Source organism: Cornus florida, unplaced genomic scaffold (genome assembly GCF_030987335.1).
Source record: "Cornus florida cultivar Cherokee Brave unplaced genomic scaffold, ASM3098733v1 CherokeeBrave_3.0.0_Hap2_Chr07, whole genome shotgun sequence".
Lineage (NCBI taxonomy): Eukaryota > Viridiplantae > Streptophyta > Magnoliopsida > Cornales > Cornaceae > Cornus > Cornus florida.
In genome coordinates, this window is record NW_026775577.1 from 49,637,666 (window position 1) to 49,664,218 (window position 26,553).

Consider the following 26,553-nt stretch of genomic DNA (forward strand, 5'->3'; position numbering starts at 1 on the left):
CAACTTGATTCAATCTTTATTTCCGCCCCCTATTGTTACAGCTATTCTTAGTTGTCCTTTCAGTTTCTTTTCTAAAGAAGATAGGTTGAGGTGGGATGGGAGTTTAAGGAGGCTTCCAGTTCCGCAGGCGTTGATATGACTTCTTATCAGGTCAGGCCTAGATCGGCTTTGTGTCCCCATCCCTCCCCTTCTCGTTGGTTGCCTCCACTAGAGGGTATTATTAAATGTAATGTGGATGCTTCCTTTTCATCGGTTTCTCAGATTAGGGGCGGTGGTGCTATTTTTTGGGATTCTAGGGGAACTATTCTTCAGGCAGTGGTTTTTTCTCCTTTTCAGGCTTCGACTGCTACTATGGCTGAGGCTATGTGTTTGCGAAAAGCGGTTCTCTGGGCCTCAAATTTGTCTTCTGTTAAGTTTTGGTTCAAGTGCGATTCTTTGTTGGTGGTCCAAGCAGTTGATGGAAATGATTGTGGTCCAATTGAGATTCAGTCTGTATCGTTTGATATTCGAGTGGCACTTCGGTGATTCTCTTTTTCTCGACTTAGCCATATGCTTAGGCATGGTAATGAGGTCACCCATGGTCTTACCTAGCTTTCTCATCTGTACATTCTTTAGAATACTACTTTAATTTATATTCCTGCTGATATTCTTGCTCTTGGAGCCAAAAATTTTGTGTTTTGATTAGGTTGTTGTTGCTTCTTTGACACCGGAAAAAAAAAAAAAAAAAAAAAACTCAGACGGTCCCCTCACTCGTCTTTTTCATCAGTACAACGCAACCTCCGTCCCCCACTTCACCTATTACTCCCATACTCTCTCTCTAAAACACTGTTCCATTTCTCTCTTTAAAACTAGCAGCTATCATCTCCATTCCGCCTCCTTCAGACACCCAGTAAATCTTCTCTTGAGTCTTCCAATTCCGAGGTTTGTATTTTCTCTTTCCATATGCCTCACTATTTCTCTCTCTACATCTCTATGTATGTTTCCTTTGATTGCTATAGAAAGTTTTCCATTTTTAGTGAAAAAAAGTGTAAATCTTGCATTACAGTGTTCTGTGCTTATACCTCTTGAGCCTCAGATAACTTCGCTGTTTTTTGATGAAGAGTTTTCAAATTAACAAAAAAAAATTCTGTTGTTTCCTCTTTGGTCTTTGTGAAGTTTTAAGAATCGAAAACTTTAGCATCCCAAATAAATCACCCTTTCTTTATTTTCCAGATATAGAATTATTATTTTTTCCTGGAAAATTTTCTGAATTATATTTAGGGCTTCATTGAAATAATATATATGCTCATCCTTTTAATAATGGAAATACCATGTAAAACTAAGACACCAGTAGTCTAGAAGCCCTATGGACTGTATATGATAATATGTCTCGGCCAACATCACCAATCCGGTACCATTCGCCGAGGCGACATTTTAGCTTTGATTTGATCACCAATATGTCTTTTCTCATATTGCTTGTTCAGTTTATATAATCAATTTTCTGTTTCAGATTGTTTTTATTAATTCATTTGCTAATTTGTGAAAAACCTAGTTTTTTACTAGTCTCTGAATTTTTATTAGGGTTTTAGTATATGAAATCGGATGATTTGCACTCTTTTAATTGTTTGCTTACATGATTCATTTCTTCCAATCTCAAGCTGAACTAAGTAATGGATTGCTCATACGCTCTCATGTTCGAAAGGATCAGTCAATAAAGAGAACCTGAAAGAAGGAGCCGTGGAGTCTACTCGTTCGAATTGTTCGCACCATCCGCTGGATCTTCGATTTCATATCTCGCATCATCTGATTGATGAACCCTCTCTGACTCAAAACTCTGCCATCAATCCACCTATGAACTGGCATCTAGGAAACTCACCGCGCAATATGTACTGCTTGACTTTTCTTTCAATTGATTAGCCGACGAGCAGGCTTTCATCCGAGATCTCTTTTCTATATAAAAGAAATATAGTCAGAAGCAAACGTGATAATGGAGAATATCTTTAGCCCATTTTGCAACATATCTTACATTTGAAAATTTGAATGCCACTCTCAATAACCGATTATTGAGAGCACAAGGAGAGTCCACATCACTTCAGCTTGATATTAAAAAATAATAGGAAAATTACATATAGGTAAAGTTAAGACATTTAAATAACAAATCAATTAATTTTTAAAGGTAATTTTTTTATTTTCATTGGATTAAGTAAAATAATTACAAATACATAATATCCTCACACTCTTATTTCAAAATATCAAAATATTCTCTTATATAATAAAATAGATAATTAAAAATTAGTTTGATTAGTGAATAACAATTCTTTATCACTTATATTCGTCGTCAATCAGCACTAACGTCCAGAGCACCACCCAGGTTTTCTAGGTCCTCCTCTCCCTCTCTTCACACACATATATAAATATAAATATAAATATGTAATCATTTTTGTTCACAAGTTTCAGATATAGGCTTTAGAAGTATGTTATACCTTATGAAATTTGGGTTCTTGCATAGGGTTATCAATTTGACATCTCAAAATTTGTTGTGATTTTTTATAATTGATTGAAGAATGAAAGAAACAACTAGAGATCTCTAGACAACAAAAAAGAAAGGCACATGTGGATACCACCCCCCCCCCCCCCCCCCAAATAAAAAAAGAAAAACACACTTCATTACCCTACTATCCAACAGGGATATGAAATCCTTGCCATAGTTTTTACATCTTCTTATATCACCACTGCCATAGTAAACTTGTAGAGCTTCCCTTTTCAATTCTTACCTTTCAGATCAGTTGCCTTCAATCCCAAGGGGCAATCCAATGCCATAGAGGACAAAGAGAAGAGATGGAGAATTTTTATTTGCTAATTAAACTAATTCTTAATTATTTATTTTAATATTTAAAATTAGATAATTTTAAAAGGGATATTTTTGTATTTTGTAATAAGAGTGTGATGATATTTTGGACTTTACTAATAATTCTTGATGCATTTGTAATTATTTTATTTTATTCAATCAATGTGAAAAATTAACTTTTAAAATTAACCAATTTGTTATTTCCGGAGACAGTGAGTCATTTATTTTGTTGATGTCCTCGTTCTATTCAAGTTTGGAATGCTTCTAAAATTGGAATTGATTGTGGGGATGTATCTCATGGGCTATGGGATGCATGGTGGAGAGAGCAGATTCACTATTATTCCATTCGAGATCATTGGGTAAATTACAGAGTTTGGTTGCATGCATTTGTTGGCAGATTTGGAAAGCGAGAAATGCTTGGGTTTACAAACAGGAATGGTGGAAAGCTGATGATATAGCCGAAGTGGCAAGTAAGCATTGTACCGAGTATGTTGATGCTCTTGGGGTGGGTCATCTTTCTTCCAGAAAATCAAAAGAGCATGTTACGCATCAAAGTATTGTGTGGAATTCTCCTCCTATTTCTTTTGTAAAGATTAATTGTGATGACGCTTTTGATTCTAAATCGTGTACTGGTGGGGGAGGTATTGTGGTTCATAATCATGCCGGTTCTGTTTTAAAAGGAGCTGGGTTTCTTTTCCCGTATGTTTCACATCCTTCTCTTGCAGAGGCTTTGATATTAAGAAAAGGATTGCTTCAGGCACTTCAATGGGGTTTTGATAGAGTCATTTTTGAAACCGATGCGGAGGTAATGGTGAAAGCTATTCTGAAGTCCGGTCCTTGCCCTCCATATTTAAATATTGTGGTTGATGATATGAATTCTTCTTTTTCATCAGTTCTTCTCAGTAGCGTTTGTCCTTCGTGAAGCTAATGACATGGTCCATCAGGTGGCAGTTGGCTTTGGGGTCACATAGAGAGTTTATTTTTACTGATGTTTTGCCTGATGGTATTCAGGATCGGGATAAGCTTGTAATCAATTGATTTACTATGAAATAAATCTTTATTCTTGCCGTGAAAAAAAAAAAAAATCCTACTTACACTACAAGAAAAAAAGACTTCTACGAGGGGCCAAAACCGCCGTGGAAACCTATTCACGGCGCATTCTAGGCACTCGTGTATGAGGGTTCCGTAAATACTCAATTTTTTTTACGAGAAAAAATCTACCTCGTAGAAAAACAATAGAGTCGCCGTAGAAAATAATTTCGTTTATATATATTAAATTTTATTTAATTAACCTACGAGGTGCCGAGGCATGCCGTAGAAAAGGTTTCTACGGTGAATTGTAACTACCCGTAGAAAACTCACGAGACACCATCGCCTGCCGTAGAAAATTTTTTTACGGCGAAGTATAACTACCCGTAAATAATCTCACGAGGTACCCACGGCTGCCGTAGAAAAGTTTTCTACGGCAAGTTGTAACTATCCGTAAATAATCTCACGAGGTACAAAACCATGCCGTAGAAAAATTTTCTAAGGCGAATTTTAATTACCCGTAAATAATATTACGAGCCATTAAATCATGCCGTAGAAAACTTTTCTACGGCAAATTTTAGGTACCCGTAAATAATATAAACCATTCTCCCGACTTGCCGTACATGCCGTAGAAAAGTTATTTAAGGAAGATTTTCACTTATTTACGGTATTTCAAGCTCCTCGTAAATAAAATATATATATATAAATATATTTTATAAATAATGCACCCTTAATTAATTCCTATTAATCATCCACTACCTATAATTCACATCACTTTCAGCTATAATTCATTTCAATTCAAAAAACATACATATCCCATTAAATATATCAAAAGAGTTAAAACATTTTTACAATTCATCATTTATCAATGTTCCAAAACAGAAAATACATCCATTTGTCAAGAAAATCATCAATTTCTTAACACTTCTGTTGAAAAATTGATAAACCTTCTAGCACTTGAGTTTCAGTCTGCACTTGTCAAAAAACCAGCTCATTGTACAAAATCCAAGGAAGTAGCTGCAAAATCCAAGGAAGTAGCTGCAAAATCCAAGAAAGTAACTATATCACACAAGTCTTAAATTCAGAATGCTAATAAAAAAGGAAATAACAAGATTATCATTTTATGAATCAAACACAAACATTTTGCTAAGAATTTTTTCCTTAGATCTGCTTTTATATTTGAAGCAGATAATTTTCCTTAATTGAATACTAGATTTTTGAAAGGATGTATGAGAACAGACAATATCATAATATCTTTATATTCATGAACACTACAATATCATAATATGTAGTCTCTTTATCTCATGATTATGAGCAAATCTGAAACATTCTGAAACAAATCGGAAACATTGTAGGTTTTTGGTGCAACGATTATGAGCAAATCTGAAACTTTAAATACAAGTCAAGTCTTATATATATATATATATATATATATATATATATATATATATATATATATATATATTATCTCAGTTTGTTGGTAGTTTAATTTATATATGTTTTTTTTTTTTTTAAACTGAAATTCAGTGTTTTAACATTGAAGATGCTGTTGTAACCTTGCATTGGAATATACCTTTGCTTGTTAATTGGTTATTAATACCTAAGCAAGTGTATCTAGCCTATTGAAGACTAAGGGAGTGGACTTCTTTGGGACGTTAAAGGGAACTCGAATAAGTTGAATTCAAAACTCTCAATTTCTTTCAAAGATTCAATCTTTTAGAATTAAAAAGGTCTAGTGATATAACAAGTACCTTGATTGAGGTTTTTTCAATCAAAGATTCAATCTTTTCTCATTAAAACACTCTACGGTACATCAAAGGGAACTCGAATATGTTTAACTCAGAACTCTCATTTTCTTTTAAAAATTCAATCTTTTTACATTAAAAAGGTCTAGTGACATAGTACGTACATTGATTAGGTAAACCCCTCTTTCAATTTTGGTTGTTGTAGTTATTCTTCAGAAGGCTTCGTTGCTCCAAAACCTCTCCTCTTATTTTATTTTTTATTCTATACTATATTCATATATATATACACACACACACACACACACACACACACACACACTATTTGCTTAGAGAAAGAAGGATGATGACCCGTATCATTTTTATGGCATATATGCAGCGGCTAGTTCTTAGCCACCAAACCAACCTACCAACATCTTGACAAGTTTGAGTTTGGTTTAAGAAAGTGGACCTTCTATGGACACATCACATATGACTTGCATCTAAGCTAATGAGGTTGTTATGACAATTACCAGCCCCATGACCCTAACCCAGTTTGAGACTGGGGATATGTGTAATTATAATGGATTGGTTAGAGATATTCTCCAACCAGTGAATATTTTATCAACTTCTATATAAAATACACACTATCCACAATGACCTGTATCATTTTTATGGCATATATGCAGTGGCTAGTTCTTAGCCACCAAACCAACCCACCAACATCTTGACAAGTTGAAGTTTGGTTTAGGAAAGTGGACCTTCTATGGACACATCACACATGACTTGCATCTAAGCTAATGAGGTTGTTATGACAATTGCCAGCCCTATGACCCTAACCCAGTTGGAGACTGGGGATATGTGTAATTATAATGGAGGGTTAGAGATCTTCTCCAACTAGTGAATATTTTATCAACTTCTATACAAAATACACACTATCCACAATTAGTCTCAACAATGCAAGCAAAATTTTAAACCACCCTCCACACTTACTTACCTTTTTTTCCCTTCTTTATTCTTCTTTTATTTATTTATTTCTCCAATTTATCTCTTTCAAGTATCAAACAAAAGAACACAAATTATTTATCTTCCTTTCTTCTTTTGGCTTCTATCTTATCTCTGTAAATTCTGTAAAATAGAACACAAAGCTGAAAAAAGGGCATAACGGAGCCAACTTTGAGGGAGGAATCTGTAATTTCTAAAATGTTAAAGGTATTGCCTGTAATTTGGCCTAACCTTGAGGGAAGAAACAGATCTAAGCTTTCTCTCCATTAGACCCCAATTCATTCCTCTTTTGCCGGCTTCTTTATGGCGGTTTTAGCCGCTTTTTATGTCATTTACTTGGGACTCGCCCTACCTGACACAATAATGAGCATTTGTAATAACCCTTACCCTATCCAAATACAAGGGTATATAATGAAACGTTTGTGCATGTGGAGGAAGGGAAGTGGTATGGTGTAATGGTCAGATTCATGCCGTTAATCTCTCTCTCTCTCTCCCTCCCTTTTAGGGGGTTTGAAGGGAGTGCCGGATGTTCATATTCTTGTTAACGGTATTCCCTACTTAGATGTAGACTATAGACTAGGACTGATTTAGAATTAAGAATAACTGTAAAATTGTTGAATTTGCATCGTTAATTTATCTCTTTCCCTCATGTGTAAATCAATCTAATTGCTTTCCTAGAGAGATCCTGAATTCTCAAGATTGCTGTATTTCTGGTATCAGCAATCATGTATATATTGTTGCTTTAGAACTCTTAGCATGCATTTTATCTTGCATGGGCAATAAATAATACTATCATTGTTCTAAGCAGAAAAATGATTAACTTGGCTTCGAAAGGGGTATTGACATTTATATTCATGAACACTACAATATCATAATATGTAGTCTCTTTATCTCATAATTATGAGCAAATCTGAAATTCATGAACACTATATCTCAGTTTGTTGGTAGTTTAATTTATATATGTTTTCTTTTTAAAACTGAAATTCAGTGTTTTAACACAAGATGGTGTTGTAACCTTGCATTGGAATATACCTTGCTTGTTAATTGGTTATTAATACCTAAGCAAGTGTATCTAGCCTATTAAAGACTAGGGGAGTGGACTGTGAGGTGTTCCTAAGCTTAAATCATAAAGTTGCCCTTGAAAGCTTAAAAGCTAGGTTTTGGTGGGATTAAGCCTGCTTGTGTGTGCCTATTGCTGTAACTTGCTATGTAAAGTGTTCTAAACAATCAAGCAAGTATAATTTGATGATACAAGGTTGTGGGAGTTAATTGAAGACCTGAACAGAAGCTGCATTGTGAAAAGACTTGTCTAACCTCAATTTTGGGGTTTAAGCCTTTGTGAAGAGAAACTATTTTATCTTACTCCTATCATTGTGCTATTCTTTTGAGCAAGTGTTTTTGAAGATACCTAGGTTGGGGGAAACAAGTAAAGGTCTGTTTTGAAGCTACATTATGAAGTTACTGGTTTAACATTGGGTACACTTCAACATATAAAAACCAATGGTTAGTGATCTTTTAATATTTTCATCACAAGTACATCTTATTTTCATCAAATGTCAATATATAATTTTTTTTATAATTTTTTTTTTCTGAATTAAATGATAATGAATATCTTCACATATAATAATAAATCAAATGTTTCATGACTTAGTTTTAACTCTTTTGATATATGCATATTGCTGTCATTCTATATAGAAAAGGAAAGGTGCATTTGTGTTTGTTTTGTGGGGGCCCAAAGTTTTGAAGAAATCTCCTTCCCATCAATAATTTATATACTTTGTGATTTCTTCATTCAACACACGACTCTTTTGACTCTTAAAAGTGATGACTCACAACTTACTATTCTCATACTATTCTCAGTGGTGGTTGTTTGTTGGCGGCTTTGTGTTTGCATTTGGCTTTGTCAAATTCGGATGGAGTGGAAAGATGGTATAAATGAAGTTCTTATCATATTTTTAAATCATCAATTAATGAAATTGCACAGTCAAAGTGGTCATAGTGATGCAAAACATATCTTATATCATACATTTTGAGTCCTCATAATAGAATTTTACTTCTACTCTTGTGCATATATTTGAAAGAATTATGTAATAGAGCAAACTAAATAGATTGAATATAAAAACTCCATACAATGTTACAATTCTCTTTTTTTAAAGCACTTTATATTATTTTTTTTAATTCACAAAATTATTTAATAAAAATATCAATCATGCACACGTAATCAATCCAAGAAAAATCTCATGACATCAACAACTTCTCCTCCACAACAATCAATCAAAACCTCCACATACAATGATCCCATACTCCCACGCTTTCAACATTTTAAAACAAGAAATAAAATTTAATAGCCTCCACACGGGCCGATGTACCAATAAGGTAATAAAGTTCAAGATACACCGCAATATTGGTCATTTAAAGGCACGTGACCCCCTAAGTATGAGTATAAAAAGCATTAAAATTGTGCAATCATAAAAGAAGCTTAGTATTTGACCTCTGTTGTAGACTGGAATCATAGAAATTCTGATTCTTCTACTCCTAATGAACTGGTAATAATCAATCCTGTCAAAAAAAAAATATTTCAAAAATGTAATGCAAACAAAAACATAAAAAATCAGATCGTATGACTAATTTAAGAAATATAATAATAAGTTAATGAATGACTAATTGACCTGAATAATTTTCACATATTTCTTAGGCCATACAACCGAGCTTGTGTTAGCATCACAAAGATAAAAATTTCCATTTAGGCTTGCTCGATACAAAGGACAGTCGCCGACCAAGATATCATCAATCCATACTTTCCAACAATCTGGACCAATTGGAAAATGATCTTCTAACGCATTGGGATCCGTTGCTGCTATCTCAGCCTTTGCAACAACTACACCTGACCCATTCCAGTGTAACAACTCACATTTTAAACCTTGTAGATCTTCTATAATAGGACTTGGCATAGCATTAGACTGAGAGCCAGCGCTAGCATTTTGGGACTACAATTAATGAAAACATGGATTAAAAAAACTAGTACATTAAATTCAAATGCTATATAGGCAGAAAATAATACGTATATAAATTGTTGTAACACTTACCAACAAGGCTTTCATCTCATTCATAATCTCATTTCTCATTTCATGTTTGATTTGTTCTACTCTTTGTTCAACTATTTCTTCTACCCTTTTTGTTTGCACCCTTTGAAAACCATTTGCCTCAATTTTAGAGATTATTGCTCCAAAACCAAGGCCTCTAACTCGACCTTTACGTTCTGGACCAAGTACATGAGTGAGTCCATCATCTCGAAGAGAGCTTGTGCCTTTAGGTTGGGTTTTGGTGTACTCTTTCATTTGTTTCTGAAATTCCATATTTTAAACATGTTTGTTGTTATGCATTTAAGCATGTTTATAAATGGAAATTTAAAAAATATAAGATAGGTAGGAAATATATATTACCACTGCTTCTTCTGTCACATCGTTCAAAGGTTTCCCACCCTTCCTCATGTGACCTTCGATCCATACATCAACCCTTGTTATAGCGTCAGGTGCATCACTTTTTTTTTCTCTACACAGGAACAATATTTGTGTACAGATAATAGAACATGTTAATATTGTACAAGTTAGTATAATATTTGTGTAAAATTTGCTAATAAATTTTTTTTCAAATACTTACACGAGTGTTGCAGCGATTACAAGAGAGGTTGTGCTAAAGAGGACAGAAATGTGTGTTCTTAGCTCTATTTGAGCTACATTTGAGAGGCTGTGCTAAAGAGGACTCAAGACCAAAGAATAAGAGAGGTTTACAGAGATTTTAAATGATCATTTGAGTTGAAATTCAACCCTAAATTCAGTATAAAATGAGGGTCTCAAAGATAATCAAAGAGGGCTGAGAGTATAAAATGAGGGTCTCAAATACATATATGAGTGTTGAGGGTCTTTTTTGGAGCTGAGACAAGGGCTGAGCAAGTTTAAGTTGGTGATTTACATCTGCAAGAAGCCACAAAAACAACAACTCTAGAGCTGGTATCAATTCTCAAATCTCAAACCTGCTCTATATTTAATTTTTGATGCATTGTAGCTGTATGTGAACTTAAAAGTGATACATCTTTATGTTACATGCATTATTGTTGCTTGATCATGCTTATAATGATGATACAGAGCTGTACAATCTAAGCCACATATCAGAAAAATAACCTTTATAGTTTCAGGCCTAATAGACTTAACAAATCAGGTTTTGTTTAAATTTAATGGCCTACTGTGAGTGCTGTGACTGTCATACTTGAGTGTAGTTGACATAATTTTCATCTGAGCACCTCTAGTTTGATATTATATGAATAGGAGAATCGAGAATTGAGATGTACCACAGCAAATTTACAATTCTGTCCCTAAGAACATCACTACTGTAAAAAATAATTGTGAAGCTTGGTTTGGGTTGTGACTTATTACTAACTTGTTAAAAACTGAGTTGTGGTAATTAAAGCATGTGTTATATGATGATTGTAAGCTGTGGAAGCTAGTTTCAAGAAGGACCAGCCACAGAATTAGTAAAGTGCCCCTAAAGGAGAAAAGGCTAAGACAAGACTGTGGGAATCTATTTTGAGCATCAAAAGAAGCTGCATTGTGGTTTGAAAGTTGTTTCCCTATTGGTGTAGAGAATTGAAGCTAAGATTTCTTGTGTTGTATACTTTGAGCTGAAATTTTCACTAATAATGCACAATTAAGCTTCCAAAGCACATGATTAAATACAAAATATCGATACAAAATATGTCTGACACGTGTACAAAATCAAACAACAAGATCCATTCATGGGATGAAAGAAGAAAAGAAAGATGGAATAATTAGTTCTACTTACCATTTCATCCTCTAGACGAGCATACCCCTTACGACTTGTTGTGTGAGGCATCTATTGCTTCTTTTGCAATTCTTGAGATTTTTCTCTCTTTCGCTATAAACAAATAATATAATTACTAATTTCTAAAGAAGAAAGTTATTAGAGTTGTGGTAATTTGATCAATATTTTACTTACTTTGTGGTCATCAAAAAGTCGATTACTCACAAACTGTTGCCACTTATCGATTGATTGTATACTGTCAGGCTTTAATGAATCAATAGCCTCTGTATCTTCATTTGACTTATATATGTTGGTTGTAAGGCGTGTTCTATAATCACCCCAACTCTTTCCCATTCTTCTAAAAGCATCCTTTTTATGAAAATCAGGGACTTCAAATTTTTGCTGCATTTAGTGTAAAAATCAAACAATCAGTAGTTTTTGGGAAAATTTCCTATCATTAATGGCTTAGGTCCAATTATGAATGGTGGTGTGTGCTATTAAATTTGGTCATCACTTTTATTTCAATTATAATTCTAAAACTGAATCTTAGGTCAAATACCTATAATAAAACAAATATATCACATAAAATGCAAGAAAAGAACATACCTTTATAGATGTCCATATGAGTCTTTCTTTCTCAGCTGAAGCCTCTTTCCACTTTTTTGAGCTAATTGGAACATGTCGTGCTATTATTCCGATGCTAGTAGAAATTTTTTTACTATTCTCACCAATTGGTTGCCCTCTTTCATTGAATTCAATCGGAAGTGGTGACTCGTTATCATTTACTACTGCATTTGCTAATATTGATGGACCTCTACCCTTATGAGGACCCTTGTGAGTAGAGGGAGTTATTGAAGCATCATTTGCCGAGGTGCTTCCCCTATCATGATCGATTGGAACGCAGCTAGAACCTCTAGATTGTCCACCTAACTGTGTATGGGGAAAGTTTGAATCTCGATCTGATATAGTAATTCCCTCATTTCCCGAAGTCCTTAATGCTGCCACAATACAATTCCTCTCTCTTAGTCCTCTTTTTGCACCAACTTTAGAGGACTTTATATGAGAAAATATGCAAGATAAGAAAATAAGAAAAACCATTAAAATTTAATACGAGGCAACAAAATTATAATTTAAAATCGATATATTAATTACTTACTTCTGCAGGACCACGCATGCTGAAATTTATCTATCTTTTTCCCTCTTCAATTCTTACTCCTTTGCTCTTATAATGAGAATGACCTATTTTTAAAAACAAAAAGTTCCAGAAAAAAAAAAAAAAACAAAGTATTTCAAGCCATAGATATTTCAAGCATAACATTACATATCATTTTTCCCCTGCATATTAGTGTATTGGTGATAGAACTCAGGGTCTAGACAATACAAGATGCATAAGAATGTTTAAATATAAAAAATACATATATGTTCTTGCAAATATAGATGATATTAAGGGTGTTTTACACCTTCAGATAGACCCACACCTTCAGATAGACCCACAAAACATGTGTACAAGTTATTTAAACAAAAGTAAAGCCTATATGGAGTAGTATCTAAAAGATAAAAAGAGTGAGTGAGGTGTAAAGTTATAAGAAGACATGTCATAAAGCACTACAATAGAATGCGAAAAACCTGATTTATGTAACATAAGACAATAAAAGGCTATTACATAAACAAAGTCCCAAAATAAAATAAAATAAAATGACTTCCAGTAAAATCTTAATACATCTACACGGTCATGCCCTCACAATCCAACCGCACATACTCTTCATTGCCATCATCATCATCATTTGAGTCCAATCTTGATACATCTAATGGCATAGAAGACACATAACTATTTTCTTCAAAAGACTCCAAGTCATTAAAACCTCTTGGCGGCGCTTTAAGTATAACATACCAATTAGATGTTTCATCTTCCCTTGAATAAAAAACTTGCTTAGCCTGTAAAGCAAGAATAAAGGGATCACTTTGAAACTGACTTTGACCTTCATGAAGGTTAACTAATACAAATCCATCTTCAACTTTGATGCCATTTCTAATGTTTGCCCACTCACAATCAAAGATTGGCACTTTAAATGTGTGGTAATCTAACAAAAGTATATCTTTTAAAACACCATAGTAAGATACTTTTCCTAGAACTTGATTTGTATCTCTTGCACTAGATTGACATATAGTTTTCGCTTCAAGCGAAACACCACTATCTTGTGTGCTTCTCTCCACATCCTTGGTGTGAAATCGTTGTCCATTAACAATATATCCCGAATGTGAAATGACTTCTCTTCTAGGCCCATTTGCAAGACACATAAGTGTATCGGACACATCATTACCAGCTGCACTAATTTCATTTGCAAACCACAAACAAAAAGTCTCCATATGTTTCTTTTGTAATGCACTTGCATTCCTTATGAGACGCTTGTCCATCTGCTTAAGCTCCTCCAAATGTTTTCTGTGAGGGAAACACTATTGGTAAGTTTTCATTGTTATTTTTATAACAAATTAATAACTCCTGAAGATATCATACTTACCCTGTGTACGGTTCCACCTCTGCATTATTGAACAAGACATAACGGTGAGCAATTTGTAACATGTCATTCGACATGACTTTCAAAATTCCTTTCAAAATTGGACGGCCATCTATTGTTGTCTCACCTTCAAAATCCTCATTTCGAGAATGTCTCTCCCCTATTTTAGAAGCTTGTTTGATGTGCTCACTACAAAATTTCACACACTCATCAGCCAAATAGCCTTCAGCTATGTATCCTTCAGGTCTCGCCCTATTTCTAACATATCCTTTATAAACCTTCATCATCCTAAAACACATAAAAACAAAATAAATTATATATATGTTATAATATTAAATATCTAACTCCATAAAAGAAGAAAAAGTTGATATTAGTACCTCTCAAATGGGTACATCCAACGAAATTGTACTGGTCCACAAATACGAGCTTCGCGTGCGATGTGAATAGTCAAGTGAATCATAATGTCGAAAAAAGATGGAGGAAAAAATCTTTCTAACATACACAATGTCTCAGCAATTTCATTTTCCTGTCTTTCCATTGAGTTCCTATCAATCACCATTTCGCATACTTCATTAAAATATGCGCATAGGCGAAATATGGCATTCCTTACAGCCTTTGGTAGAATTCCCCGTAACGCTACCGGTAGTAATTGTTGCATTAGGACATGATAATCATGAGATTTCAAGCCTACAACCTTGCATTCATCCAATGATATATGTGTCCCAATGTTGGAACTATAGCCGTCTGGTAGCTTTAATTGTTGTAATCGCTTACAAAAAAGCTGTTTTTCTTCCTTCTTTAGTGTATGAGGTGCTGGTGGCACGAAATGTTTCCCTTTTGAATCTTGTGGGTGCAAATCCCCCCTGATGCCCATTTCCTCCAAATCCCTACGAGACTTGAGTCCATCTTTTGATTTTCCTTTTATGTTCAATAGGGTGCCAATAATACTCTCACAAACATTCTTTTCAATATGCATGACATCTAAGTTATGGCAAACGAGTAATACCTAAAACACAAATAATGGAATAATAGTTTTTTTAAAACATATTATAAACTTAAATAAATAATATTTTATTTAAAAAAAAAAAAAAAACTAAACGACTTTCTATTACAAATACTTACCTCCCAGAATGGTAATTCAAAAAATATGGATTTTTTCTTCCACGCCACATTTTCGTCCTTTTTTGTCTTTTGTTTCCTCTTTCCAATTTTTGGTTTGATATGTAATTTTCCCTTCACTTTTTTACCCCAATCATTTTTAATATTTTTCACAGCATAAAGAATTTCAGTCCTAGACAATATTTTAGGCTTCCACCTATGTTCTTCACTCCCATCAAACCAACTCTTCTTTTTTCGAAATGGGTGAGTAGGAGATAGCCATCGACGGTGACCCAAGTAAACGGTCTTGGTGCTACAATTCAACCGCCTTGAACATGTGTCATCACTACATGTTGGACAAGCTTTTTTACCCTTTGTAACATGACCAGAGAGGTTACTAAAAGCTGGAAAGTCACTAATTGTCCACATCAAGATTACCTTCAAATTAAATGTGGACTTTGCAAATGCATCATAAATTTCCACACCTTTCTCCCATAGATCTTTCAAATCATCTATAAGTGGCTCCAAATACACATCTATATCATTTCCCGGTTGCCTCGGCCCTGGGATTAGTAATGTCAACATCATATTCTCTTTAGACATGAGTTCAAGTGGCGAAAGATTATATACCACCAATGTTACTGGCCAACAACTATATGCCGAACTAAGGTCACCAAATGGATTAAACCCATCAGTTGAAAGGCCAAGTCTTAAATTTCGTGAATCTGATGCAAAAGAAGGCCATTTTTTATCTATCGTATGCCATGCAGGCGTGTCAACCGGATGTCGCATCTTTCTATCCCCACTTCTATGAGTTGAATGCCACGTTAGTTGTTTTGCTATTTCAGGGGAAACATTCTTCTAAACCTTGGTACTATTAGAAAGTACCGCAACACCTTAGCTGGGACACCATTTTTAACCTTCTTAGTACGCTCATTCTCTTTCCACCGCGAAGCACCACATTTTGGGCATTTAGTCATGTGCTTATTCTCTTTTCTAAATAGACAGCATTCATTCTTACAAGCATCTATTTTCTTATATCCTAAATCAAATGTCTTCAAAAAAAATTTCGTTTCATAATAGCTCTTAGGAAGTTTGTTATTTTCTGGAAGCATATCCCCAAACATTTGAAGAAGTCCATCAAAACCAGTGTCGGATAAATTAGTTGTTGCTTTGTGCTTGTATAAGGCAACAATTGCAGACATAACCGTATACTTTGTGCATTCTGGAAATAAAGGGGTCATAGCATAGTATAACTTGTTTTTAAACTCAACCTCTCTTATTTCACAGTTTGGATCCGAAACATCATCACCACCATCAAAGAAAATATCTCTATACATCTGATACGTCTCTGGCATTTCAACGTCATTTACATCACTTCCATATTGGGGAGATTCACTCAGATTTTCCCCATGAAAGTACCAGATCGTGTATGATTGATCCATTCTATTTTCCAATAAATGCCTAAACACCATGTCGAAGTATTGGTGCTTTGCATTTAGACAACAATTACAAGGGCATAAAATGTTTTCTGGATGGCCCGCATTCGCTTGCGCCTGATCAGCAAACCTCCGTACTCCTTCTAAATACTTTGGATCAACTCTATAAAATTAAAGCTTTAACATTTAATTAAACTTAAAATTAGTGTAGACAATATTAACTTTTATAAGCACACTCCACTACAAATAATAACCTGTAAGTCATGTGCATCCATTCTTTATCCATCACTATTTGATTAATTATTTTGTCTACTAACCTATCACAAAAGATAAAAAAAAATTATCAAAATTCTAGCAAGAAGAATATCTAACCATATTCATGATAATGTGAATAAAGGCAGAAAATAGTCTATTCAAAGAGTAAGTGTGACAACCTTAAATTTAATTAAGTCTTCCCTATGTTTAGGACCAGAATTACATGATTTTTGATTAAATTTCTTTCTACCTATTTCATGTGTTGCATTTCAATATTAGTACATCCCTAATTGCTTGGAATTTATTTAAATGCATCGGTTGTGCACGGTTCGTTGGCAATTTATAATTCCTTAATTGTCTAGTATATAATTTTTTGATCTAGTATTTAATTTATAGTCATAAGTTTCATTTAATTTTTCTATTTTACTCATGGGATGAATTTAGTTGTTAACAAATAATAATAAAAATAAAGAAATAAAGAAATAAATAAAATGGGTAGAGCCATTGAGTGATTACTTTTGGAAATGAGGGAGTATTGAGATTTTAATAGAATGTGGTTTAGTGGGTTTGCATGTGGCAGCATGTAGGGGATCTAGAACTAGGTGTCATTCATATGCAAAACTTGGAGACACGTTTAATTATTTAGCACTACACTTGTAACTAGTTCCCTCATAGTTGTTGCATCCCAAGCCTAAAAGAAAACTTCTAGCCGTGGGTTGTCTGACAGAGAGAAAGAAGAACAGAAAGTGAAGAAAAAGAAGAAGGGTTCAGACTAAGGCTAAAAATGTAGGCATTTTACCCACACACCATCTAATCTCACCACCTCCAGTTGTTAACTTCAATTGGGTAGGGATTCTCTTTAACTCTTGCAGCCTTGAGAGTTATTTTTTTAAAGTTCTGTTTCCCAATTTAATGTTCCATGAAATTCTAGTTTTTCTTTTTACAAGTACATGAGTTTCTTGTAGTCAAATGCTTGATTTTAGCTAAGATATTATACATATGCTTGGTCATGATCTGAGTTTTGGTTACATACAAGTATTGCTTATGATTTTATTTCAGAACTTTACATGGTTAAATTGTTTTCCAATCAGAACTTAGCATGTTGGTAGACTGATGTATATTATCAATTTTACGCCAAAATAATTCTGCTTAATCAGATCATGTACCTAAAAGTTAAAACCTCATGGAGGCATTTGTTAAAGGCTTTCCTACTGGGCATTGTCACACCCTTGTTATTTTTCAGGTCTTGGTACTCAAGACGGCAATGCTAGACCCAAGCTTGAGTTCCCATAGATGGGATCCTTTTGTGGAGCATCTTCTGCTTGGTGTTTTTGTGTAAAATATTAGCCTGAAGTACTATTTTGTTCATGTTTGATGCCTTATGAAACAATGTTAAGGTCGTGGTTGTTGTGCTAGAGTAAAGATGACAATATGCTCTCTGCTATGTGTTCTTTAGGACAGGGTACTGTATCTAGATGTTTTGTGTATAGCCTGCTAATGGTAGCATATGTACTTAGTGACTGGGCATCAGAGCTGTGACTCTTTATTTTGGGTGTACAAATTTGGACTGAAATTATCTTTCTATGGATGACTTTATGCAATATATATATTCTTAGCCTCTTTAGATCTTTGTTATGCCTGTGTATTATATAAGTTGTTCATGGGGGTAAGCTCTGAATTTTCTGTTAGAGGGTTTTATTTAAAGAAAAAAAAAAAATCTGTTTTAAATTTCCTCTAGTACTTTCTTGGAAACAAATTTTAATCAGAGGTTGTAGTGTTTCAAACGCTGTGAAATTTTTACCATATGTTTCCCTTTGTGTATAAAGTCTCTCACAAAATTTTTATAATTTTTCGATTGGTGGATATTTTTTAAAAAATCTTATATCATCTGCTGTTTGGTTTCTGGTCACAGTTTGGAAACTGAATTTGAGAAAAGAATTTGACGGCCTTCCCGAAATCAATAAATTATGAAAGTTTCCAGTTTTATTATTTCAAGTGTCTAGTTTCTAAGGTTAAGGCCCCAAAATTTTATTGGCTCTCTAAAAGACTAAGCAGGCCAAAGTTTTACACTTGGTTCCATTTCAGCACAAGCTGTGAGAGCTTTCTTCCTTCCAAAAACTGTTTTCCTTGGTGTTTTTCTAGCATCCGGGAGTGACTCGGTCACATTGTCATCTGAGTCTAGTTTCTAAAAAAATTTAGTTTGTTTCATTTTGATAATAATTGAATTTTCTATGTTTTTTTGAGGAACCGCTGTGCAGAATTTTCTTAAGCTGAAAACTGCTGTTCCATTTTTTTTTTGTTTTAACCTTATTATCACGCCCTATGATTTTGGGGTGTGACAGTAAGTTGGTAATGAAATAACTCTCACTACACTCTGAGCGTATTTTAGTTTATTGATTTTGGTCCTTAATTATCTTGTTTTATTTTACTTTGGTATGGTGTTGGTGGATGAGATCTTGTGTTGTAGATGTGTGGCAGAGTTTGGGTATTTTGCCTTCTTTTTAGATATTATTTTTCGTGTATGCATATATGTGTGTATGAAAGTGTAGATGTGTGGGTTGTTCTAGGTGTTATTTTCACAAATTATTTTGATATGGTGTAGATGTATGAGATTTGATTTGAAGCTAACTTATTCAAGTTGTTGAAGCTGTCAGACATGAGTTTTTGAAACGAAGATCTCCATAAAAGAACCCTAATCCTTGCTCTAATTTGAAGCAAAGTTTGACAATTCATTGAGGGAGGCATCGAAGATTGCTTGTATTTGTTTGTTCTATGAAGAAACTAGGGTTCCTATTTTGAATCCACAATTTCTTCGAATTTCAGATGGCTATACACATCAATTTGGAGCAAAAAATCAAGGTTCGTCAATCTCTTTCTGTATATGTATCTATTAGTTTTGATTTTTTGATTAAGAGTGTTTTATATAATTTTAATTTAAGTCAATTCCTATTCAAATATGACCCTCATTGTCCGTAAGTTAGAAATGCTGTCTATCTTAACAAAATTAGGACATTTTTCTTAATAGTTTCCCATGCTATCATGTAAATTGAAAAGAGCAACGAGAGAAAAGAACACAAAGAATGATTACTATACTTTGAATTGCATCTTATGGGATAAAAGGCGTAGCGTGGAAGAGCATACCTTTAAAAGAGCAGGAGTCCCTTCTTCTCTAATGATAGTCCTAACACAATCAAATATACCTTTGTACTGGTTTGCTGACCCCTGCAAAGGTTGAAAAGATGAAATGAAGAAAGAATTTGCATTACTCCCCTTCTATGAAAAAGATTAAGACAGAAAGAAAAGTAAGAAAAAAGATCCATTATCTGTACCTGAACCATTAATCTAGTTTTTATGACATCAAGAGGAGTTGTTATAGCTCCAGTGATTGCACCTGAAAATATACAAGATTTGATTTTAAGAGATCCTCAACAAGTAGGGCATTAAATTGAAGCACGTTTTACATTAGTAAGAGTCAGTAACAAACATGGTTGTCAAAGTTACGATTTGAATCAAAGGATCATACGATCCTACCTATTTGATTTTTATTTAGTTTTTCTCTCTTCTTAAAATTTGTTGGGCCTTCAGCTTATTGGTCTCATCCATGTGACATGTCTATATTATGGACAAATATTTGATGACAATATAATAGGGCAAGCAGCCAGTTGATGAATGGTGAAACGATTACATAGTAAAGTGGTAGCCTGCTACTAGCCACAATTTACAAATGTGAATTATTAAATCAATGTTAAAATTCAAGGAATTATGTAAAGGTGTGATTGGCTCTAGTCTAAAGGGTGCTAATAAATTGGATGATTACCATGAATGTCCTTTGCAGAATCACTCTTGTCGATCAAAATTATCCATGGTTTATGAGAAATATGTGCGCTATACATGATAGATATATTCACACAGCTTCCAGAAATAAGTAAAAGTTTATAGAAGTATCAATAAGTGATTAAATATGTACACACCCCTTCTGCTTCCTTTAGCCATGGTGAAATGTAATTAATATCAATCATGTGGACCAATAAAAGCTCAATCAATGAAAATCCTATCCATCGAATTAAATGCCACAATACTATATATTGTATAGTCAAGGTTGGGGTATAGCAGCGTACAGAGTACAATAAACGGATACATCACAAAATCTATCATGGCAGTAAATTTTTTCTTCAACCTAACAAATCCTGTGACCAACTGATAAAAATATTTTTATCTATTCAAGCCATTTGTTGATGATTTTTTAAAACTAATTTGCCACATTTTTTAAAACTTTTAAGACAAAAATTGTGGATTTGATAACACCTAAAAATGGGAAGCTGTGGGTATACTTGTTCGGCTATTTTAGGTATAAGGCCCACACCTCACAAGCCTTGGCTATCTCAAAATCATCATAAAGTTCCTCATCAACGTGTTCACGATCAACAAGACCAATCATAGAATTAAACTTGCTTCTTCCAATTTCTTCACTAAAGCATCAAAGAATTGAAAATAGTAAAACTAAAGTATTAAATGACATGCTTGATTATCTCATATGTTAAAGCTTGCCTACCTAAGTCATGCTAATATCCATAGTAGGAATATGCACAAATGAAATGCACTTACATTGTTACTTCTACTACAGGAAGCTCAGATATGGATTCTACTGAATCAAGAGCATTTTCAACAAGTTCTCTCACAGTATTGTAGAGGGATTTCCCTGGCTGAAAGCAAAATAAAATGCAGAAATTGACGATTGAAGGAAAAAGAACAGCTACGAACTTGTACTAATAGATTTCTATACAGATATCCGGAATTTAACTTTGCCCCTAATTCACTGAATTTAACAACCAACTTCAGACAATTTAAATTTGCAAATTCTCTTAGTAGGAGAATATTTATCTAGTTTTCACCCACATAGAGAAATAAATGGAAAATTTCTAACTCCCCCCCCCCCCCCCCCCCCCCCCGAAAAAAAAAAAAAAAAAAAAGAATTTCAGAAATTTACAACAAAAAAGTTTTCCCAATCAAATTAATTCAATCGAGGCACTGGACTAGATATAAATTCGCCAATTACTCTCCTAATACTAACACCATGCTTCCATCATCACATATGAGAGATTATATATTTAATGCAACAAATAGTACATATCAAAATTATTCAGCTACAAACTAATACAAGTACTGAAAAAAAAAAAAAAAAAATACCCACAGAAATTATACAGGAGGCTAAGAAACTCACATTATCAAACCCAGCAATGTTCTTACTCTCAGTAAAAAACTCAGCCGGTGATTCTGCAGAAAAACAAATAAATCACCCGAACCCAAATTAACACACAGAAATCTCAAGCAATACCTATATATACAAATAAGTAAATAATGCAAAATTGTAGATGCAAATAATTATTTATATACAGAGAGAGAGAGTGAGTGAGAGAGAGACAGACTAACTCTATTTAAGAAGAAAAACAAATGAATCACCCAAACCCAAATTAACACATAGAAATCTCAAGCAATATCGATATATACAAATAAATAAATAATGCAAAATTGTAGATGTAAATAATTATTTATATATAGAGAGAGAGAGAGTGAGTGAGAGAGAAACAGACTAACTCTATTTAAGAAGAAAAACAAATGAATCACCCAAACCCAAATTAACACATAGAAATCTCAAGCAATATCGATATATACAAATAAATAAATAATGCAAAATTGTAGATGTAAATAATTATTTATATATATAGAGAGAGAGAGTGAGTGAGAGAGAGACAGACTAACTCTATTAAGAACTCTTTCCTTGGGTTTTCTAGGGCTCTTCGATTTGCCTTTCTTTGCTTCGATTGGACTTTCACTGCTCCAATAGAGAGGCGAACCAGAGGGACATCATCATCTGCATCTTTTTCGTCTAAAGAGAGAGAGCACAGAGGGAAAATTAGGGTTAGCTTCAACGTGATAAAAGGGGAGTAGAGAGAGAAAAGGGATATATAAGGTATTGACAAAAACTACGTCGTTTTTGTCAAATTTTTAATTATGTTTTTTATTAAAAAAAAATTCATTTAATTTGCTATTTGGCGCTAAGTTTCCCGCTAGTGGGGAAAATTTTATTTGGAAAATATTGCCTATCTACGGGGCAAAAAAGACACCTTAAATGTGAAATTTATTCACGGCGTCTTTATTACACCGTAAAAGAACTTAATTATGTTTAATAATATTTTTTAATTAAAAAAATAATTTATCTGGCGCTAAGTTTCCAGCGAGGGGAAGGCTAAAAATAGTATTGCTTTTCTACGGGGCAAAAAATACGCCTTAGATGTGAAATCTATTCACGGCGTCTATAATACACCGTAAAAGAACTTAAGTTCGTTTTTTTAATTCTTTTCTGTATATATTTTTAAAGTAATTTTAGTAATTTAAGTACTATTGCTTATTTACGGGGAAACAAAAAGGCCTTAAATGTAATATTTATCAACGAGCAACATTTATCCCGTGAAAAGTGTACAAATATGCCATAAATATATCTAAATATTCACGACCTCTTTAATACACCGTAAAAAACATTTTCTACGGAGATTATACTAAATCCTCGTGAAAACATGTAACAATTACGAGGATTCTTTTAAAAACTCCGTAAATGGTGGTAATCACGAGGCAAAATAAAGAAGCTCCGTAAATACTATGTCGTAAAAGCCCACATTTCTTGTAGTGTTATATGTAGTTTTCCCTTAATAATAATAATATTTTAATGCCAAACTTAAAATCTAATATAATTACAGGTATTGAAATAGGTAGAATGGATATTGAAATCAAGCTTACTTCAACTAGGGATGTGTTTTTTATTTCAAAATTTAAAACTTACATTCCACAAATAGCCGAACAATTACAAGAAAATTTTAAATTATCATATTATATAGACAATTCTATTGATATAGAATTATTAATTCATATGTATAATATTGCGAGACAAATTGATGTTGTTATTCCATGTAGATCTACTCGGGTCGTCGTCACTGTCTCGAATTTAGAAGTGATTGAACAATTTCAATGAGATATAAAATTAATTTTAATAAATTATATATATATATATATATTTTTCAGTATTAGTTTGTTTTATTCTTTGTTAGTTTGATTGAATTTGTTTGATGTATATTGTAAATAATGTGTACAAGTTCTTAGTGCCTGGATCAGTAGTTAGTCATAATTTAAAAGTGATATATTTTGACATTTTTTTTTTATTTTTTAATATATCACTCATAATTTGTCAAATCACATTGTCGATCAAAGAATTTGAGAAGTGTCTGCATTTATGAATTTACGGAAAAGTAAGATGATGGCTGGACCATAATTCAACCAAATGGTCCAAATCAATCTTCCATTTTTATGCTTCTTTTAAGCGTAGTACAAATTTGAAAGCATTGATCATTTAGAGTTTTTAAATATTTGATAGAAAAGAAGAATACCCTAAAAATTTCAACTGGACCATCAGAGAACCATAAGAATATTTAGGAATCTTTCTTTCTCTTTCATTTTTGTGGAGATGGAAAATTAATTTATGTCTTTGGGGGAAGGAAAAAAAAGAAAAAAAACAAAACAAAAGGAATGAAAAAAAGTCTGTAAGAATTTTAGAAATTTCGCCATGTATGATGCAACAAGTATTAAAGTACCTAGAAATTTCCTCAATGAAGTCGGCTGTCTCAATTAAATGGGCTATTGTTAACACCTAAAATATAATTCGAGGCAATCATGCCATGTGGTCAGAGATTACAAGGTCCGAACCTTTGGTCAACCCATGGTCATTCTAATCAGGGTGATCAGGTTTAAGGCTGGAAATTAAGAAGAGTGGAATTTTTAGGCCATTAAGACTGAGATGAGATTTTGAGCTCATAACCGGTCACGATTGGGACTCTCAATCTCAATGGTCATGATTGATGAGCGCTAAAAAGTGCGTATTTAAACCCCTTAAGGTCAGGTATTTTAGAACCTATATTTATCTTATTTTCCCGTCTTAGATTGATTTCGTGTTATTTCCATTTTCAGGTACTTATCCCAAAAATAAGCTAACTCAACCAAATAAGAGCATAATTGAAGTAATTCTGGAATGAATCAAAGAAGGGAGCAAAGTAGAGCAAAAGGAAGCAAATTGTGGAATTTCAGCAACTTCGATCGATCTCAAGAAATATTCGATCGATCCAACTTTCACCGATCTCAGCACTCCAAGATAGATCCAGGCCATGATGTCATCTTCAGAGATCCCAAAAGTTCGATCGATCCAACATCATTCTCTGATCGATCGAACTTTCTTGTCCTTATCCACATGCCAGATCTTATCCAGCTGTACTACCCTTGTAATGACCCGGTCATTTGCCTTCCTTTCCTTCTTCCTGAAATTTTACGAATGAATTTTTTTCGTTTAATTTTCTTTTCTGAACTCTATTTCGTGTCGCTTAGTGTCATCTCGAGTGCTCGAAATTGGTTCCTGAGACTCTTTTCCATGGATTGACAACTTCCTTTGAGGATCGAGTCATTTTCATATTTTTCGTTTTTCGACACTATGCGCTATTTCGTCCTTTTTCCTATTTTGTCTTATCTCCGTTTGTCAGTTTTTGGCACAACCTCACTTCTTATGCTCAGAGTTGGTTTTTGACTTGACGTGCCTTCATCTTGAGTGGTTTCCTTGAAATACGTATCTTTACTTTTGCAAGAAAGTACTCTGGTTGCTCCCGGTTCCCACAGGGGCATAGATGCATAATTATTTAGAATCTTTTTCATTTCTTAGGGTGTTTTTCATAAATATCTTTTGAAGATATTTTATTTCAGGGGCATCTAAGAAAATATTTTTTGGAAGATATTTTCATTTTGGGGTAATTTCGCAATTAACCCTTTTTATAGGGGCCATTGTGCAATTAACGAAAGTTATTGCAAAATGTCTCGTCTGGAGCCTGGATTCTCGTACGGGATTCATTTTCACTTTTCGTTGACTCGTAAATTCATAGAATTTCCTTTTGGTCATTTTTCTCTAGTTTCAGAGTTTCTGGACCCGGTTGCCGCCGAACTTGTTCGGGGCATAACTTTATGTTCGGGACTCATTTTTCAACGCCATTTCTTCTGTTGTTCATATTTTCTCATTTTGAATCTTTTTTGTTCACGGAGTTTTGCCGTTTAAGCTCGTTTACTCAAAATCCACTTTTCCGGACCTGGCGGGGCCCTTTCGGGGCAGTTTTTGAGACTTACTATAAATAGGATGCCCTAAAGTGAAAAATCAGATTTTGGTCATCTTTCCACCTCTCTTGGCCGGATCTCCTAGTAGCCATGGCTACCACATTCTCTCTCCTTCTTTGGTCCACTTTTCCTTGGTAGAAATCATTCGGCCTTAGCATTTATTGCTTCCTTCGACGTGCTCTACCTTTTGCCCTTATTAGAATCCATTTTCGACGATTTTTCGAGTTCGAGTTTGGAGTCAAGTTGAGATTTTCATGGGGCTTCTTGCGGATTCTTGTTCACAGTGTTGTCCCCGACAAAACCTCTCGGTATCGTCGAATTTGGAGCACTTTTATTTTGGTGGGCCTTTAGGATTTTCATCTCAAATTAAGGTAGGAGGTGTTATAGGTTTAATTCTTGTTATATAACATGCTATTGATGCTTATACAACTTGATTGCATGCTTAAATATGAAATCTAGAAATTTTATTATTTAATTTTCTTGTATTGGATTTGATTTTCCCGGTTGCTTATGACTTGTTTTAAACATGTAGCATGGTAATATAATGCTCTATAATATGGTCATTGACATATATTAAATTGAGGGAATTTGAACAAGTATTAAAGATTTTATTTAATATTTATCTTGAATAAAATATTAAATCATAT

General features: G+C 33.8%; 2 protein-coding genes and 2 long non-coding RNA genes across 4 annotated transcripts; 1 reads left to right on the plus strand and 3 right to left on the minus strand.

The window, feature by feature from the left end:
• The first annotated feature begins 3,131 nt into the window (after positions 1 to 3,131).
• LOC132316706 (uncharacterized) lies at positions 3,132 to 3,749 on the plus strand. The gene has a single exon (XM_059815178.1). The coding sequence runs from the start codon at positions 3,132 to 3,134 to the stop codon at positions 3,747 to 3,749; it is 618 nt and encodes a 205-aa protein (XP_059671161.1).
• A 6,091-nt stretch (positions 3,750 to 9,840) lies between these two features.
• On the minus strand, positions 9,841 to 12,071 carry LOC132267669 (uncharacterized). The gene is made up of 3 exons (XR_009469045.1): positions 12,007 to 12,071; positions 10,026 to 10,134; positions 9,841 to 9,926 (listed from the first exon to the last, which is right to left on the minus strand). It is a non-coding gene; the product is annotated as an uncharacterized LOC132267669 (long non-coding RNA).
• Positions 12,072 to 13,122: 1,051 nt separating this feature from the next.
• LOC132316707 (uncharacterized) lies at positions 13,123 to 15,806 on the minus strand. The gene is made up of 4 exons (XM_059815179.1): positions 15,039 to 15,806; positions 14,294 to 14,922; positions 13,920 to 14,204; positions 13,123 to 13,840 (listed from the first exon to the last, which is right to left on the minus strand). The coding sequence occupies exons 1-4, from the start codon at positions 15,804 to 15,806 to the stop codon at positions 13,123 to 13,125; spliced, it is 2,400 nt and encodes a 799-aa protein (XP_059671162.1).
• Positions 15,807 to 19,851: 4,045 nt separating this feature from the next.
• Positions 19,852 to 21,405, minus strand: LOC132267670 (uncharacterized). Its single transcript, XR_009469046.1, has 3 exons — positions 21,314 to 21,405; positions 20,038 to 20,099; positions 19,852 to 19,930 (listed from the first exon to the last, which is right to left on the minus strand). It is a non-coding gene; the product is annotated as an uncharacterized LOC132267670 (long non-coding RNA).
• Between the last annotated feature and the right edge of the window lie 5,148 nt (positions 21,406 to 26,553).

Bases quoted from the DNA above. Each gene is read 5' to 3' on its own strand.
- LOC132316706 (XM_059815178.1), top strand. From the start codon at position 3,132: ATGGGATGCATGGTGGAGAGAGCAGATTCACTATTATTCCATTCGAGA.
- LOC132316707 (XM_059815179.1), bottom strand. From the start codon at position 15,806: ATGCGACATCCGGTTGACACGCCTGCATGGCATACGATAGATAAAAAA. The intron at 14,923-15,038 runs GTAAGTATTTGT...TTTGTGTTTTAG, and splicing joins TTGAATTACCATTCTGGGAG to GTATTACTCGTTTGCCATAA. The intron at 13,841-13,919 runs GTAAGTATGATA...TTTCCCTCACAG, and splicing joins GAGGTGGAACCGTACACAGG to AAAACATTTGGAGGAGCTTA.